This window comes from Nestor notabilis, unplaced genomic scaffold, assembly GCF_000696875.1.
Source record: "Nestor notabilis isolate BGI_N333 unplaced genomic scaffold, ASM69687v1 scaffold10129, whole genome shotgun sequence".
NCBI lineage: Eukaryota > Metazoa > Chordata > Aves > Psittaciformes > Psittacidae > Nestor > Nestor notabilis.
Window position 1 is genome coordinate 71,839 of NW_009943319.1, and position 17,332 is coordinate 89,170.

The 17,332-nt window shown below is 35.3% G+C and overlaps 1 protein-coding gene across 1 annotated transcript in view; it reads right to left on the reverse strand.

Moving 5' to 3' along the window:
* Positions 1-17,332, reverse strand: part of LOC104411452 (neurobeachin-like) — a 104,381-nt gene that overhangs the window by 44,511 nt on the left and 42,538 nt on the right. Inside the window, 2 exon segments of the mRNA XM_010021872.1 lie at positions 4,576-4,743; positions 12,938-13,090. Of these exon segments, the coding sequence (XP_010020174.1) occupies positions 4,576-4,743; positions 12,938-13,090 (321 nt within the window).

Genomic DNA, 17,332 nt, shown 5'->3' on the forward strand with positions numbered 1-17,332 from the left:
CATCTGTTGAAGATGCAGCAGCCACAGGAAAGTCACCGTACTGTAGTGCTAAGCTGTATTTGCAACTTACATAGAACACGAGGGTGACACGTCAGCCTCAAGTCTAGTGCAAATGAATAGCTGTGTAATACAGTGTTTCACTTGATTTTTTCAAAACATTTCTAATCACAAACAAGCTGAACATCTGAAATAAAAAAAAATACAGATCCAGCTATGATTTTAAATAGATAAACAGAACACCCAAAATAGTAGTTTTCCGCACACTAGATGTGCTTTCAGTACTACCGGTGATTAATCTATTATGCATTGACTGCCCACTTATTTTGTGTTTAAGGTACAAGGTAGTACTGAAAATAATTTTAACTCTTCTGTTGCATTTTGTAATGATCAGCACAACTGTGCTGTTCTCTTTCAGTCACAACACTTTGTGTCATACAGAAACAAGTTCCTAACTTGAAAAAAGCCCTAATTCTATTGATTTCTGTGTTCAAATTTCCAGGTGGTTGGGAAAAATGAGGCTCCTAAAATCTATAGACATTCTGAGAGAAAACAGGGGAAGAACTACATTTGCCTAAAGAAGTGAACCAATAACACTGAAGCACCATAAATAAACTACAATTCTGATACTGTTCTTTATACATTAGCATTCTCAGCATCAAGCCCCTGAAGTCAGACAGATCTGCCCAGTGGAAAGAATTTGGATTATGATGTAAACTAACAGTTAAGACAATTCCAAATAACATCTAATGTCCGATATAACTACTGTTTACATATTATAAAGAGATACAGGCTTTGTACCAGGGATGTTCTGTCATGTTTCACCACAGGAGAAGACTGTCATGGTAAAGTTCATTATCAATTACTGCTTTACAAGTACAAGATGAGTTAAGCTGTCATAATTTTCTCAGCCAGAGATTCTGTGCTGTCAAAGAATGTCAATTTTTAATCTGACAAAAGGAAGAAAATTATCTGTTATTCTGACCTCTAATTTCTTGACATTTTAATGCTGTAATTGCTGTGGCTTTTGCTGCAACTATGATTTCATCTGTCAAGTAAGAATGTATCAATATCCTTAAGCTGTTCAAGTTTTAGCTTTCACCTCATTGCTTTTACTTTAAAAAAGAAAAATTTTACAAATATAATACAAAAAGTTGCAATAATAATTAAAAAAAAAGGGAGTAATTTGGGGCTTGAAAAAATGTTCATTTTGTAACACATTTTTTCTCCTCCTTATTCCAATATGAAAAAAGAATTGCAGGGTGCAGAATAAAAGAGACCATTAGAACTAATAGAACTGAAGAATTTCCCAACATCTGATCATAAAAGATCTAAAAAACAGAATTCAGTTTTACACATTCTGTGGAGCATATAAGTCAGGACTTTCATGTTGCCCTCATCACTACTTTAAAGAAATTATAATGATCAAGTATTTTTTGTGTTATCAAAAAATCACAAAGTTGTTTGAAATATCAAAATCAGTATGTTTAAATGAAATCAGTATACTTTCAGTGCAGATCTTCAGTTGCCAAAGAGTTATTACAGAGGCAGATGTACGTGATTTCATAGACTCTAGTTATCTAAAACAATGCTATCCCAGCATTCTGGTTTCACCCACTGCGAATTCATAAAATAGAAAATGAAGCAAGTAAGCCAGATGGAGAGCCTTCTCCTAAATAGATCCAAACAGAACAAAAACATAGGATGGCCGTTTTTCCAGTGTTAAATAGTGGAGAGTTCTTAGAGGGCTTTCCTGTGCATGTGAGAAAGATGTAAGAAATGGCAGGCATGACTTACCCACCACTGTTAGTTTTGCTCCAGCAAGAAGGCTACTAAAGTGACTACCATTCTTCGTTCAGCTAAGAACATATTCCTCAGTGGTTAAGTAAGGTGCTCAAGCAACAGGTGAAAGGGCCAAAGTATAGCATGAACAGTGCACTGGGATATGTCATTTTAAACAATGTCTTTCTAACACATCAGCCCTAAATCAGAGGGGTTTTTTATTTGGAGCCTTATTTCAATAGACAGGTTCTACTGGGACTCAGCTCAATATGAATTTAGTTATGGCCACAGTTTGAGGAGGCTACTGCCATATTTGAGCCCATGGGCCTGACAATGGCTCCTGCCAATAAGGTACTATTAATTGGCTTATTTTACAGCCATTTATTGAGAACATTCACTGATTTCTGTGTGACACAACAAAAATGTTTCAGTTTATTTAGAAAATATACATCAAGAGCATTTGGATACTGAGAGATGCATTTTCCTGGATAACTGTAAAGCTCATTTAATTTTAAATTGCAGTGATTCTAAGTTAAGATGTCAGATACCACCACCTGCCACTGTATAACATAGTATTTTTTATAGTGGTAGTGTTTCTACCCTTATATTTCTGTATTTATAAGTGTTTTTCAAAGGCTTTTAGAAGACCTTTTTGCTTTCAATTTCTTTTCTGGAATATCCAGTAAAAGCCAGAATAAAATAAATAAAAAAAAAAAAAAACAACAAAAAAAAACACACCAAAACCCACCACCCCCCCAAAAAATACAACAAAACAATGTATATAGAATATATACATATTTGTAACAGAAATATGGCATCTAAATACTTGATCTACTAGATCATCAAGGTGTGAAATGCTTTATTTATGGCCAGCAAATGCCTGCTAATTTCAAAAATAGAGCTCAGGGAAACAGAAGACGACTAACTCTGTCTATATTTACATGTATATTGTAATTTCTTACAAAGTATTTTTCTAACCTTTTTATGGCAAACCACAAATCATTATTGTCTAAGATCTCTTGGAGGAGAAAGTGTGCTATTTTTAAATGCATGCATACAAGTTTAGGTATCTATATATAAGAAAAACTAGGAGGATGCATGTTTTCTAGACGTGTTACCTTCTCACGGCTAACAATAAATTTTATTTACCAACCTAACTTGTGGCAATGAAGACGAAGTTGTGCTTTTAGAAGTTTGCATGGTGTAAATAGCCTAAGAGTTTTATATCCTATTGACTGACAGGGCATAGGTTAGATGTACAAGTGATTGAACAAAAACATCTCCAAGAATATCCTGAAATTTCTGATGAGAAGTTATGCACGTAACTACAACCACAGAACAGCTGAAGAGTCTAATCATGTCGTAAGATGTTAAATAAGGTGCACAGACAGACAGATAGACCTTAATCCTACAAACTGCCGTGTAGCAGACTCTTAGTCAAGACATGGGAGTCTGCTCATGCAAAGCAGGACCTGAAACCATGCAAATCATAGAATCATAGAATCCCTTGTATTTAGGGTGCTTGGCATCTGTTTTATACTTTAAAAAGCATTTGTCCTTCACGTATATCCAGTTTTGTACCTTACTGATTCTTCTCGTACTCAAAGTTTTAAATCTGGAAAACCGTTACGTAGATTTTAACATTAAATAGTCAAGGCAGTGGGATCAAAGCAATTCTAGCCATTCTTAAAGCTAATCAAACACCAACTGTTTACAAAATAAAAGCTTTGCAATGAGTGCTGTGAAAAACCAGCTCTAGGAAGCTAGGGGTCTAAATGTTGTTTTAGTTCTGTTCCTCAAAAAGCAACACATGTAACAAAATGCAACAACACACTACTAAAAAACAACATGCCAAAATCCAATATTTAGCTGCATACGAATGCTAATCTAGAATCTATTCCTTTCTGAAATCTGTAGATTTCTGTTTCCAAGACCGGAAAACAAACAAACAAACAAAAACCCATCGCCTGGCAATGTATAAATTATTACTGTTTTGTATACAGCAGATGGCAGCTATCTGGGGGAATGGAAGATCGTGTGTACAGCTTCATCACAGCGGTACTCATCTAGCAGCTGTTGCTTCTTCACACTTTTCACCAAATTTCAATTGTTTTAGCCAATGAATAGATGATATTAGAAAATGATCATTCAAAGTAATAGTCTTACTAAAAACAAATATAGTCACTGGAAGGAAACATATCAGGATAGCTAGTGCATTTTTTTTTTAATGTACTGATTAAAACGCTCACTTGTATATATATGCACACATATATATATTTTGCACAACATAGCAAACATTTTCTATATTGCTAAGAGTTTGATTATACTTTATGTGATTACGTTATTAACATAAAGTAATATGAATAATTGCTACTGTCACTCTACAAATATATTCTTATTTAGATACGTATTCTCAACATTATCTGACTGTAAAGGTTACATTTTTCTCCCTATGACTATGAAACAGCTTTTTCTTTCAGCTTTTCAGTTCTAAGTGAACTTAATAAAATTAATAAAATTATTAAAATCTAAAGAATAGGTATTACCAAATATACAATGCATAATTTCCCATATCATAACTGACCATTAAATATATTAGTAATTTCAAGCAAACAAAATACTCTGGGAAATGTGTTTTATTGCTGGTTTAGTAATACTTGCCTCTGAAGTCACTTTGGGCCTAAGTTCTGAATCATGTCACACAGAACAATTTTCTTAAGCAGTAAAGGATGGAAACAGTACTATTTCTTGTGAGATGACAGCAGGTTTTAGAATGAAATGGCAGTAAACACCTACCTCCCTGAGGACAGGATCAGTGATACTGTCCAGGTTCACAGAGCCTTCATATGTTAAGTAGTGGAAAACATTGAGTGCACGCACTGCTTCTGGTCCTCGTTGCTTGTAGCCAAATATAAGGTCAATCCACTGATGAAGCTGACATGATACAAATTCACTTTCCAGGGCCTGCAAGTGAAATTCAGAGTTAGGAAGTAAATTCTATCTTGCAATTTCATGCTTAAATTATGTCTTACCTTTTCCTATTAACTGAGGAAACATAATGGATATCATTACATTTCCTGTTCAGGCTTATTTGATATATTTGAAATCCTTCAAACATTGAAAAACAGAACTAATTATATTCAGAGAAATACTAAAAATATATTATTCTTTGCTTCAGCTTTATATCATGCTAATTTTCTTCTCAGCTACTGGGTTTCTCCTAGCTGCGAGGGTTTTAATTATTAATTTTTTTGGGCTTGTCAAGTAAGTTAGGTAATTTGTCAAGAAAAAAACATGAAAATGGGAAAACAATTTCAAAAAACCCAATCTTTCAACTCGTTTTCCAACTAGAAGTTATTAGCCTTAAATCTAAGATGGAAAATTGAGGATTAAGAAGCTGTACCATCAAAATAAGATTCTGAACTCCATGTGCAAATTGTGACTGATTTCTCAAAGGCGAAAAGCATTTTTTGCACTCATTTTTGACATTACATTGGTTCACTAAAGAAAACACAGTCCGTGACTACTTAGTTTAAAAATGAGTTCAAGGATTACTATTCCTCTGCTCAACATATGGAAAGAGATTATTCCTAGACAAAGGAAATGATGATAGTATTACCACTGAACCTGATCCAACCAATGTGCCTTTATCAGACATCATTGGCATCCTTAGTACATACCATTGCCTGAACTGGAGCTTTCGAAAGCTGAAGGCATTATACAGTTTCTTCGTACCCCTTTACCTGTCTTAGTTTCCCTGCTCCTGTATCTGGATGCACATATCATTCTCCTATAAAGATGGCATCCTGGCACACTTGTTCCTTCTTTCCTAATGCTACCTTCAGAGCAGAACTGTGATAAACAGGAACTGGTGTTAAAATAAAGATTTATGGTTCATTGACCAAATTTTTATACATGTCATTGATCACGTCCATCACAGTCCTGATTTTGTATGGTGTCATATGCCTAATTCCCTTCAATCAGAACAAGTACAGTTCAGTTGTCAGACCTAGGAACTAACTTTTGCTGTAAAAAGAAAACCCACAGAATCACAGTATGGCTGCTTGGAAGGGACCTCTGAAGATAACCTGGTCCAGCCTCTCTGCTTAAGGAGGGCCATCTAGAGCAGGCTGTTGAGGGCCATACCCAGACAGCTTTTGAATATCTCCAAGGATGGAGGCTCCACAACCTCTCTGGGCAACCTGTGCTAGTGCTTGCTTACCCTCACAGTAAATAAGTATTTCTTGATGTCCAGAGGGAACCTCCTGTGTTTCAGTTTGTGCCCATTGCTTTGTACCAGGCACAGTGTGGTGGAAGACTGGTATGGTGTGGGATGTGGGGCAGAGCGCAGAGGGCAAGGTGGAGAGAGGAGCCAGAGCTGTGAAGGAGAGAGGTTCTGCATGGGCCTTAACACTTCAGGGTCTCCAGCCGTGGGCTGTGATGGTGCTGTGTAAAGTTCATGGCCTCCCCATTGGAGTGTCCTATAGGGTACAGTGCTGGGCAAAAACAATAGGCAGGGTGCACTCAAGAACAGGCCACCAAAAGGCCACAGTCCTACCTGGACCTCAGTGGGGACAAGGCTCCTGAGCTGTGTTTTAGTCAGGAGAAAGCTTCTAATACCAGGTATGATCTGGTTAGCTCATGTTTCTCCCAAGTACTTCTGCAACACTACTCATGCGATACTTGCAGAATCCTCTCCCTAATTTGCTCTAATGCAAAGGCTGCTTCCCCTCCATGTAAGTGCTTCCTGAAAATTTATGAGCTGTTCACTCTCAACAGTACATCATTTGGTTTCTCAAGAATATACAATGCTCAGTAGGCAATAGGGTGAAGGAATTTTCTGTGTAAGAAATAATTTGTAGATACAGTAGCAACAACATACAGAAAAAAATAACAATAATATCCTTAAATTAGGCTGTTGGTAGCCCTAAAGAACAGTATTTTTCAAGAATATTTTGGCTTTAAAACATTGGGCACTTATTTTTTGAGCATATTTTTAATGTCACATATAAGGAAACTTTTTTTTTAGAAAAGCAACAATTATTACTTATATGATTAGATAACAGTATTTATGGTTTTTAAAAATTCTTACTGTTAAACAGAAATCCAGCTTATTTTCTATTATAATTGAAGTATACAGGAAACAGTTTTATTCAGGCATTCTCAAATTGAACTTGCTTTAACCACTGTTATTAAGGCTTCATTTTCAAATAGCATTTGAGTCAGTATTTTTTCAGGGATTTTGTTTTGAGGAAGGAGTCTTTTGCGTCACTGTTTTCAGGGGAGGGACTTTTACTGCTAACAGGTAAACCACAAGGGTGGTTATACATCTAGGGTGTATGAATATATATTTTTATGTATAGAAATTTTGAAATAAATGTACTGTGGTTTTCGTGTGTTTGCAGGCAAGTGTATGCACACATGTTCCATAGGCTGAAAATCTGACCTGTAGCAGTTGTAAAATATAAACAGGTATTAGTAAGCTTATGTTTATGAATAAACTAAATAAAGCTAATATAAGCGAAGTTGCTGCTTGGTGGGACCGATCACTATAGCCATTTTCAGACCTTTGTGCAGTATGAACACTGCACACTTTCCTCTCCACTTGTCCTAATTTGATGTTAAAATTATTTTTTACAGAGATACCAGTAGGAGAAACTGGGTTTTATTTTTATGCACACTATGTACTGTGTAAAGTGTCAAGAGTTCTGGATTAATAAAATATTCTGTTCCAACCTCTTTCCAATACAATGTTTTGTGTTACCTGGGTATTTTATGTATCCAGAGCAGAGGAAAGCTCTGATGCTGCCCCTCATCTGGACCACAGCTCCACCTGCCCCTCCTGTTTCTTCAGTTCCTGCCTTGTTTCCTTTCCCTGTGTAGCTATATGCTCTCTGTCTCTCTAAGAACTCCTGCCACAGTATCTTGTTATTAACTTATATTCAGTATATTTTAAAAAATCTTCTTAAAACTACTCTGAGACACTTCAGTTTTGTAGATCTGTCCAATAACAGACCATTAGCTGTTTCATTAACTGAGTGGGGTTTTCTTCTCTCCCTTCACATCCATGCTCCTCTGCAGCCATTGAATATACAGATTCTCTCTGCCTAGTATTTCTCTGCCTCATTTACAATTTTCTGCACTGACTGTGGAGTAAAACCTTCGATTCTTGTCATAAAATAAACGAGGCAATATTAATATCTGAAATTAGTTATGTTTGTTTAAACAAAGGAATATTTTCATGAAAGTGACAGAAGTGCATTCTACAGATCTGGGTTATTCAGAGATGTCTGCACAGAAACTGATCCTTTATGTGATCTTCAAGATGTAAATAAGATTCTTCAGTAAGATACATATGGATAAAAAAATTAAAAATCACTGCCATTTCCAAATTACATCGAAACCTCTATTAGCTGAATGAGTTCTAATTGCATTGAGGACAAATCTTGGCAATACACAAAATAAAATCAAAGCTACTACTGAAGAAGTAATATCAAATCTTATCTACTGCTTATCTGGTAAAAATGAATGTCAACTGCTGCTGAATAGTGAGGAGAAATGATAAATCTTCCAGAACCTCATAGCACAGAGATTTCATAATAGATGTTTCTAATGACTATTCAAGAAGCTGTTTAATTATGAAATACTATGTATGCTTCTGAATAGCCAGGGAACTGTACAAAAATGTAATTGGCAGCAGCAGCAGAAGAGTGTAAATAAATCATTTCAAAGACAGAAAGAAAATTCAATCTTAGTAACAGTTATGTAATTGGAACAAAGTATATATAACAAAAACAGGACACCGTTTAGTCTCTCAAAAATATAATTTACAGTGAATGCATTTTACTCAACACTGTAATTTGTAATATAATATGTGCATAAGCCATAATGAAAATATCATTATAATTAACTTTGAATTACACAATCTTGCATCTTTTGTTTCAAAACTAAAGAATGCTTATTATAAAAACTCTGCTTCAGTGTTTCACAGTGGTGTTCCCTGCCTTGATTTAACATGCTTGACTTACTGACTGAATCTGTTCTATTTCTGGCTCTCAGGACTGCTCTAAGTCTGTGGGGACTGAGAGGCTGAGTAGGACTACAGATGCACATCTGTGGAAGGTTTTATGCGTGTTGTTTTTTTTTTCCTGGTAAACTGGGAGATTATGATTGATGAGCCTAGCATTAGGGTAATGTTATCAGGGACACTTTCTGCCTCTGTCCTTTGTGCCATCACCGAGGTCAGACCATAATCATGTTAGCATTGAACGTAGTGCTTTATTAATGTTTCATGAGTAACTCTGTAGTAATCAGTCTAGCTTTGTATGGATAAATAAAACCACTACAACCACCCCTGATCTATACACCGACTGCTTTAGAAGCTACTGCAAGAAGTCTTAAAAGTAACTTGAGTGAATGTCTTTTCCAGCCTTTATAACAACTCTAATTTTCACAAGTTTAAGAGAATCTATTTTGATAGGAAACCATTTCCACTTCCATTTCTGTGTTTAGTTAGAAGTGTAAAACACCCAGCTGAACAATCATATAAAACAACACCAAATTCCTGCCTGCCACTTATTAATTTGCACAGAATTCTAGAAAAGCTTGTTAACCACTTCGTTAAATTACATTGATTTATGCCACTGTGTCTCTGTGATGTTTCCTAGGCTGTTCCCTGTTTGCTTTGGTAAGCCTCAGGATGAATGCTGAAATTCTTTCTGTTATTTAAAGAAAATGTTTACATTCATAAATGTGCAAGTATATAAGGATTTGAATTTACTCCACATAAAATTACACATTAAATGTGCCTGCAGCAAGCAAAAAATACATATGAACAGAAGGAAATAATGTCAGCAAAGCAAAACCAAGATCCTACTACATGTTTTTCAGTATCACACATGATCCTTTTCACTGAAATTAAATGACGACCACTGATTTCATTAGACAAGGGATCAGGATAATGCTTATGTAAAATATTCCTCTATTTTCTGTGGCTTTCCTGTAAACATGTTCTCTACTTGCTTTGCTAAGTTGCTGTAGAAATTCCAGGGCTGCACAAGCTTGCTGTGTTTTACACGTCAGCACCACACCCAGGTTTTCTTTCTTTTTCTCAAGATAGATTCTTGTATAACAGCCAAAGCTCGGCCTGAGGATGACCTGACTGAGTAATACATCTGTTGGCTGGTTCAAAACACAGAATCAGACACGTGGTAGGGAATGTCAAACTTTCCAGTCCCCTTATATTTGTTACTTACTTTGACCAGTACAATTCCAGTGACCAAAAAGAGCATGCACTGGCAGTTTCCCGGATGCACTAATAAAACCCTATGTGATGAAGTTTTTCTGTCAAACTACTACACTTTCAAAATGGAATTCCATTACTTCTTACTACACACAGTATCTGCATTTTCTTGACAGGGATTATCCTGCTTTAGCTACTTGCTACTTTATAGTAAGCTTTATAAAAACCCCTATGCATATACCACTCTTTAAACATCCCAAAGTTATTCACTTTAATTTCTATCCTCTGAAGTCCATCCAAATGTGAACACTTCTTCTGTCATCTAGTCTCCCAGAAGTGAATCCAATATTCCAGGTGCAGTCTCAAAAGGACCATAGACAGGTACAACTGTTTACCTCTGTGATGCAATGATTTTCCACAGATGGCATCAAAATACACTTATTTCTGGTGAATAGAGAATTACAGTTTTATCTAATCTAATTGCTGATTGGTGCCACCCTTCCCCTTGCTATTGCTCTGGTTTTGGTACTATTTTTGTTTTCAGACTGTTTGTTTCCTATTGAATATTTTTCTTTAATTCTTTCCTCTCAAGGTGATTTTCAGTGTATTTTCTGCATCTAAGTCAAATAAATCTATGCCTGTTTCTCCTGTTTTCTAGGCAATTCTCAACTTTATTATCATTTGTGAATATCATCAGACTGCTCACTTGAAGATAGCATATATCTGTGTAGAACTGAGTTTTAACTACTAATCATGCTTTGCTAAAAGTAGATGCTGGGGTGAATAAAGGCCATGCAGAAACTGCCTACAGGCAAAACTGTAATAATGGCATGATGCTCACACCTGTGGGGACAGAAGTGAAAGACAGTGTAGGAAAGGTATGACACATAAGTGAGATAATTTCTGATTTTAGAAAGCTGCAAAGTACTCAATTAGTTGAAGCCTGTAATTCTAATACCACCCTAATCTTAACATCAGTTTGTTTGTCTCCTGGCAATCTGAGCATAATTCCACACGTATGGAATCAGTTCTTAGTGTTATTACAGCTTAAAATTTAAAAGGTATTTCCAGCTTTTAACTATCAGCCTTTCTTGAAAGTATAGTCCTGAAGGAGCATTAATGCTATACTCTAAATTCATGCAAGCAATTGTTTTCTTCAACAGCACAAAACATTTCTGTAGAGCTCTTATGTGATTTTCAAAAAAGCAGAAATTACATGAAAGAAATTAAATAAACTAAAGCTGGCACTTTTCTTCAAGTGATCTCACGTCACAGTGCCTTTTAGCCTCCTATTAATCATTCCATCTTTGTGGAAAGATGGAGAAAACACAATTTAGAATACAAGAACGAACATTCTTTACAAAATTTCCCAAAGGGAGTCATCTCATTACATTCCCCAATAGGTGGCAGCTTTTTTATCCTTCTTCACTGAAGTATCACACTTCTATTCTTACAAATGCCAAAACTAAATCTCTTGGTCAACTTCAGTGTTCTTACTCCTGGGCCCAGTTCAGGTTTAGCCACAACCACAATCCAAAAAAGGGCTCTGTGCAGTAACATGGGCACTCTGGGGACATGTACCTGTGACTGTGCATCCCACACTTGAGAATGTGAATGGAGTGTAGTGATCCTTTGAGGCAATCTTCGTATTTGTTAGTAAAATTGAATTTATTGCTACCAGCTGTGACAATTACTTGTTTTTAAAAATAATGTTACAATACATGCATCTGTAAGAGAGATCAGCCACGCAAAGAAGGAAAATGTTGTTCAGCTTCATTCTGCCAACAAAGGGTTACTCCCTGGAACACATTTCTCATACTTTGGGAATTTCAAATGTCCCAGGTGATGAGGTTGCCATTACTTCCTTAGGAGACTGCTGTACATATATCAAATCATTTACTCTTCTAAATGGAGGACACTTCTAAATCATATACTTCTAGGAAGAGATTTGTTTTTATAATATTATTCTATTCTTTTGAATTTTAAATGGCTACTTTTTCTGTCAAGTCCCGAAGGAGAATTTTCTTTGAAGAGACAGTTCTTCAAATTAATTTGCCAAAGTGATTAGAAGAAACACAACACTGCTAGACTTACAATGCTACTACAAAAGCAGTATATATGGAATAATGCATAAGCTGAACAGTTCTGCAACTGTATGGAAACCCATAGCTTATTCAACATATAGTCCTAACTCTATAAGCAAGACAAGCAATATAACTTTAAGGAAGATCTGTTTCCAGAACATAATCTTAAACTGAACTATTGCTGGACAAAATATCAGAATATACCTTGTTTTTCCTAAAAAATACAAGAAGCATATGTGCATATTACCGCTATCATTAACAAAATAATTCTCTATCAAATTAAACAAAAAAATGTACAATATAGATAAATGTTTTTCATGCTTAAATTCTGCAGACTTCATGGTGATTTACATGAGATCAGCTCTTTTGCAAAATTTCTTCAGCGACTGCAGTTATTGGCTTATGTTCATATTTCTACACTTTCAGCTCATCTTTCATGAATAGGAAGTGAACAGCTTCAGTCAAGTAAGGAATACAATATATCTTGCAATATACCAGCATTTATAATAACCCTTTATTTTTTGATGTAGAAAGTGGTGAGGAGGAACAGACATATTTTTCAGGCTATCCTGTATTGTCCAGCTCATGCCCATCTGATGCTTTCTCATGAAAGAATAAATAACTGAATTTCATTTTCCATGATTTGGGCACACAGAAGGAAAATCCAAAAATTCAAATCTAAAATAAAGTGTTCTGTCAAGCAAGGCAGAATGCAAATTCTACTTCACTTTTTATTTTATTTCTATAAATCTAGTTCTAAAGAGATGAAAAATGGCTTTAGTTTAGCTTGTTAAAACAGAGAACTCTCTACTTAGGCTGAAGTGCAGCTTACCATCCTGTTGATACGGACAAAGTCTTCAGGCTTCTTGGCCCATGGAGGGAGATCAACATCATTCACAACAACTTCATCTTCCCTGATTCCTAGATTATAGCCATTACTGTTGACAAACATCTCTGGTAGGTAGTAAAACTCTGGAATTAACTCCTAGCATGGAGAAAACACACAATGAGAGTTCACATTTATACAGAAATACTAAACAGTGCTGCCAGAATCAGGCTCTGCTATACAAATTAAAGCTTTCCTAGTTTTGCTTATGTTTCTGTGCACTTGTTTAAGAATTTTATAATCTGTTTTCTTGTACTCAGAGTCAAACATTTTTCATAATGCAATATTCCATCTTTGTTTTTCCCATATTTGTTTATATGAAAAGTGTAACTTTTGAAAAGCACTGCATACCAATAAAGGACACCTTTTCAGGATAACAGGTAGGAGAAACTGTATGCTAAGCCTTCAATATTATAACTAATGTCATATGTTTTAATCGCTATTTAACTAAAATACTTAAGGGGGGGAGGGGAAGTTCCTGATATAACAGTGTCTTGATTTTACTTTCTCTATGTTCTTAATTGCAAAAGAAAATATGGCAATTTGATTACCTATATAAGTACAAAGAATTCACGGTGAATTTATTTTTCTACTGTAAGAAAAATTTAAAAATACATGGAGGAAAAAAAGTCAGTACAAAAAAATGTCATTAGAAAAAACACGATATATAAACTGTGAAAGATCACTAACTAAGTAGCAAAGATCATCTGCAGTATATCAACATATTATAGCTAAGTTAGAGTGTGAAGTTTTTCCCAATTTCCAGGATAGCTAAACAAAAATGCATTTTGACATAATAAATACTGCCATTTGCTGCTGTCTATTATTTTAGCAGTAAGTATTGAACTGCAATAACAAAAAGGTTTAAGGCCTGCTACCTCTTTTCTAATATCCAGATGTGAATTAAATTCACTAAATTACATTGTTAAAAGCATTATGGTATTCAGTTGTGTAACATGATCAAAACTGATGACACAGCACCTGAAACCTGAATCTCTTTGTGGTCCTTTCAAAGGCTGCAGACATGAGAAGCATTAAAAAAAAATCACTGCAGACACAAACTTACCTAATTAAAGCTGATCTGCAATCATAGAGAATAGAGCAGTTAAAGCATAGATGGTCCTTTCAAATATATTCATTTAAAAAAACAGATAATATTTATGTTTAGGGAGGCAATTTACTTGCTTCTTTACATCATTTTTAATATACTAAAAACAGTCTGAACTCAGATTAGACTTAAATGCAATGCAAATCAACATCTTACCAGTGCACAACACTAACCAAGTGAGACATGCCTAAGCTTTAATAGCTTATTTTGAAATGAGCTGTAATTTCAAAAAGCCAAAAAAATTTTAAAATATTACATGCAGTAAATAATAAACCAGCAGCTAGAGCAAAGCCAAACTAAAAGCAATCCTCAATATCCTATAAGATAAAATAAAAAATCTTATTTTACTGACAATTTTAAATTTGATTATATACGTCTAATATACTCAAGAGTATTTCTACAAATAACCTTTGCCCCTCTCCCCTAGACAGATCCACTAACTCTCATGTTCCTGAGGAAGCCCTTTGGCTTTCTCTAATGGAAGCCAAAGAAGAATGAATGTACAGTAGGAGAAAACTAGACATTAATCTTTCTAGAGCTCAACAAAGTACTAGTAACTTGGGACTAACAGCTGGCCACAACCCAACATGGGCTACCATACAAAAAATTGACAAACCAAAAGCATTGCCTTAAAGAAAAGAAAAATTTATAAGGACCTCAAAATGATGAAATATTAATAAGTCAAAATTAAATTAAAATTTAATATTCAAATGGAACAGAATGTACTGAAAAAAGTAAGCAAAATTTATTTCTATTTTGTATGGAAACCTTGAAAAACATACCACTGTTTTTTAATTATTACCATTTTGTATGCAACATGATGGTGTACTAACCTGTAATGTCAAATAGCAAGCAGTTTTTGATTCCATTAACGATACTTTAACTCTTAAATTTCCTTTTTCAGTTTTAAATGTTCTAGGATCTAATTGTTAACTTTTACATCTAACATATCTGAAAGATTTGTGCTACCCAGAGACACATCTACAGTTTAACTGAATTCTACTAACCTGATTTCAGGGGTATCTTGAAACAAAGGGATCTAAGTCACTAAGTATTTTTAATAGTATGTCTATTCAGTAATTTTATCTTTGTTGCTATTTGCTTTCAGTGTAATTCAATGTTCCTTTGCCCAGTACAACACAAAACATAAACAGAAATAGAATAAATAGAAAGCATGCAATTAACTTTCTTCATAAGATTTATTGTGTTGTATATGTTTACTTTGACCTGTCTTATTCCTATGCTCTGGAAACTAAACAGTGCCAGACGTCTAAATGCTCTTCAAATAACACTCTCTCTAGAACCCTAATCTTTTCAGTTACAAATCTCCTGTTAATTCAGTTCTAGTTTTTAGTCAAAGTAATGAAACTAAACATAGCATTTTTTAAAAAAATTAACAAACCAACTACGTTATAGTCTCAGGATTCTCTTCAGTGTTATTTTTAGTGCAGCCTGCAACTTTTTGTGCTATTTGAGTACTATTTAGCACAAATCGAACCTTTGCTTGAGATACGAACAATTTTGCATGTGGCCTTTCACAGATACTTACATATGTCTCGTACTTTGCATTAACCATTGTTTTATTTGATAGCATTTGATATTCATCTTGCAATTTTGCTGTCTCCACTATTGATTAGACTAAGAACCACTGCACTTAAAAATAGCTCTGATGATAAATTCACTCCCTTCTCACTTCTAGAGAATGAATGAACATATACTAAAACAGAGAACCATTATAAAAACTTGTGGCAGCCTGTAACTATGAACTTGCTGATATTTGGAAAAATCTTCAAAATGTGCGTTTAGCTACTTAGAAGCATAGACTTGGAGAACTGTTTGGTTTTATGAGTTCACTTTTTATTCTGCTGAGAAAAACAAATGAAGAAGCTATCTCTTCTACCTCATGCCAATGGCAGGTGCCAGGTGAGGATGGAAAGGTGAAGATTCCCTTCCCCAGAGCCCCTGAGCTTGCTTTGCTAGGAGAAGTACAAGCTGGAAGAGGCAGACAGAAGAAGGATTATCAAGGACAATGCAGGCAGCAAGGATGGACTCTGGGAGGTTGCTGGGAAAAGGAAGAAGCAGACAGGAGTGAACTTCAGCGGAGACAGTAAGATGACAACTGAGGGCTGCAGAGAATTTCTTTAAACAACAAGCCACTGAAAGTTGCAAGAATGAACACAAGAATGAGGGAAAGGATAACACTAGCAAGGGCTAGAGTTATTTTTGAAACCTATTTACATTTTTCTTAGCTAGAGTTTGGCTCTTTTGTTTCCTAACTGGGTTTGTGCCAGTTCATATTCTAACAAACATTTTGGCTAGAGAGAGAGAGCTCTTTTGGTGCTTTTCGTTTTAAGGACAGAGAACAGACACCTCAAATATCTGTTTCATGGTTATATTTGGAGAGGTGACCTTGCCCATTCCTCCATTCCAGAAGCAGTTCGGCTATACCAACTTTCCTGCCAGGTATCTGTCTATCCTGTTTTCCAAGAATTTGAGTGACAGCAACTCCACAATACTTCCATCAACTGAGTTCAGTATTTTTCACCTGAGGAATTTTTACCTATCACCTGTCCTGAATCATTCATTATACAATCTAAGCCCATTTTCCCTTGTCCTAGCTATCAATTCATCCCAGACACAGAGACCAAATTACTGTTTTCTCTTTGCATAGTCTATTAAATATTTGGAAAGCATTATCCTACAGCCTACAGCCTTTTGGCTCCTACAAGTCCAAATGAAAGACAATGATCTTACCTTCCGTATTGCCACATTGGTTAAGTTTTAATTACAGATATGGAAAATATGATTTTAATCTCCCCAAATATCCCTCAGAATTATTTCTATACAGTGCATAACTTAATTTACTCCTATATATACTTTGGCTTTATTATATTTTGTCACATGTTCATCACACAGAAACCAAAATAAATGTTTTTATCAACTAAGAATCACAGAATCATAGAATAGTTTGGGTTGGAAAGGAACTTATGATCATTTAGTTCCAATCCCTCTGCCATAAGCAGGGACACTTCGCACTAAACTATGTCACCCAAGGCTCTGTCCAACCTGGCCTTGAACATTGCCAGGGTTGGAGCATTCACAACTTTTTTGGGCAACCCATTCCAGTGCCTCACCACTCTCACTGTGAAGAACTTCTTCCTTATATCTAATCTAAAGTTCCCCTGTTTAAGTTTGAAGCCATTACCCCTTGTCCTACCACTACAGTCCCTAAC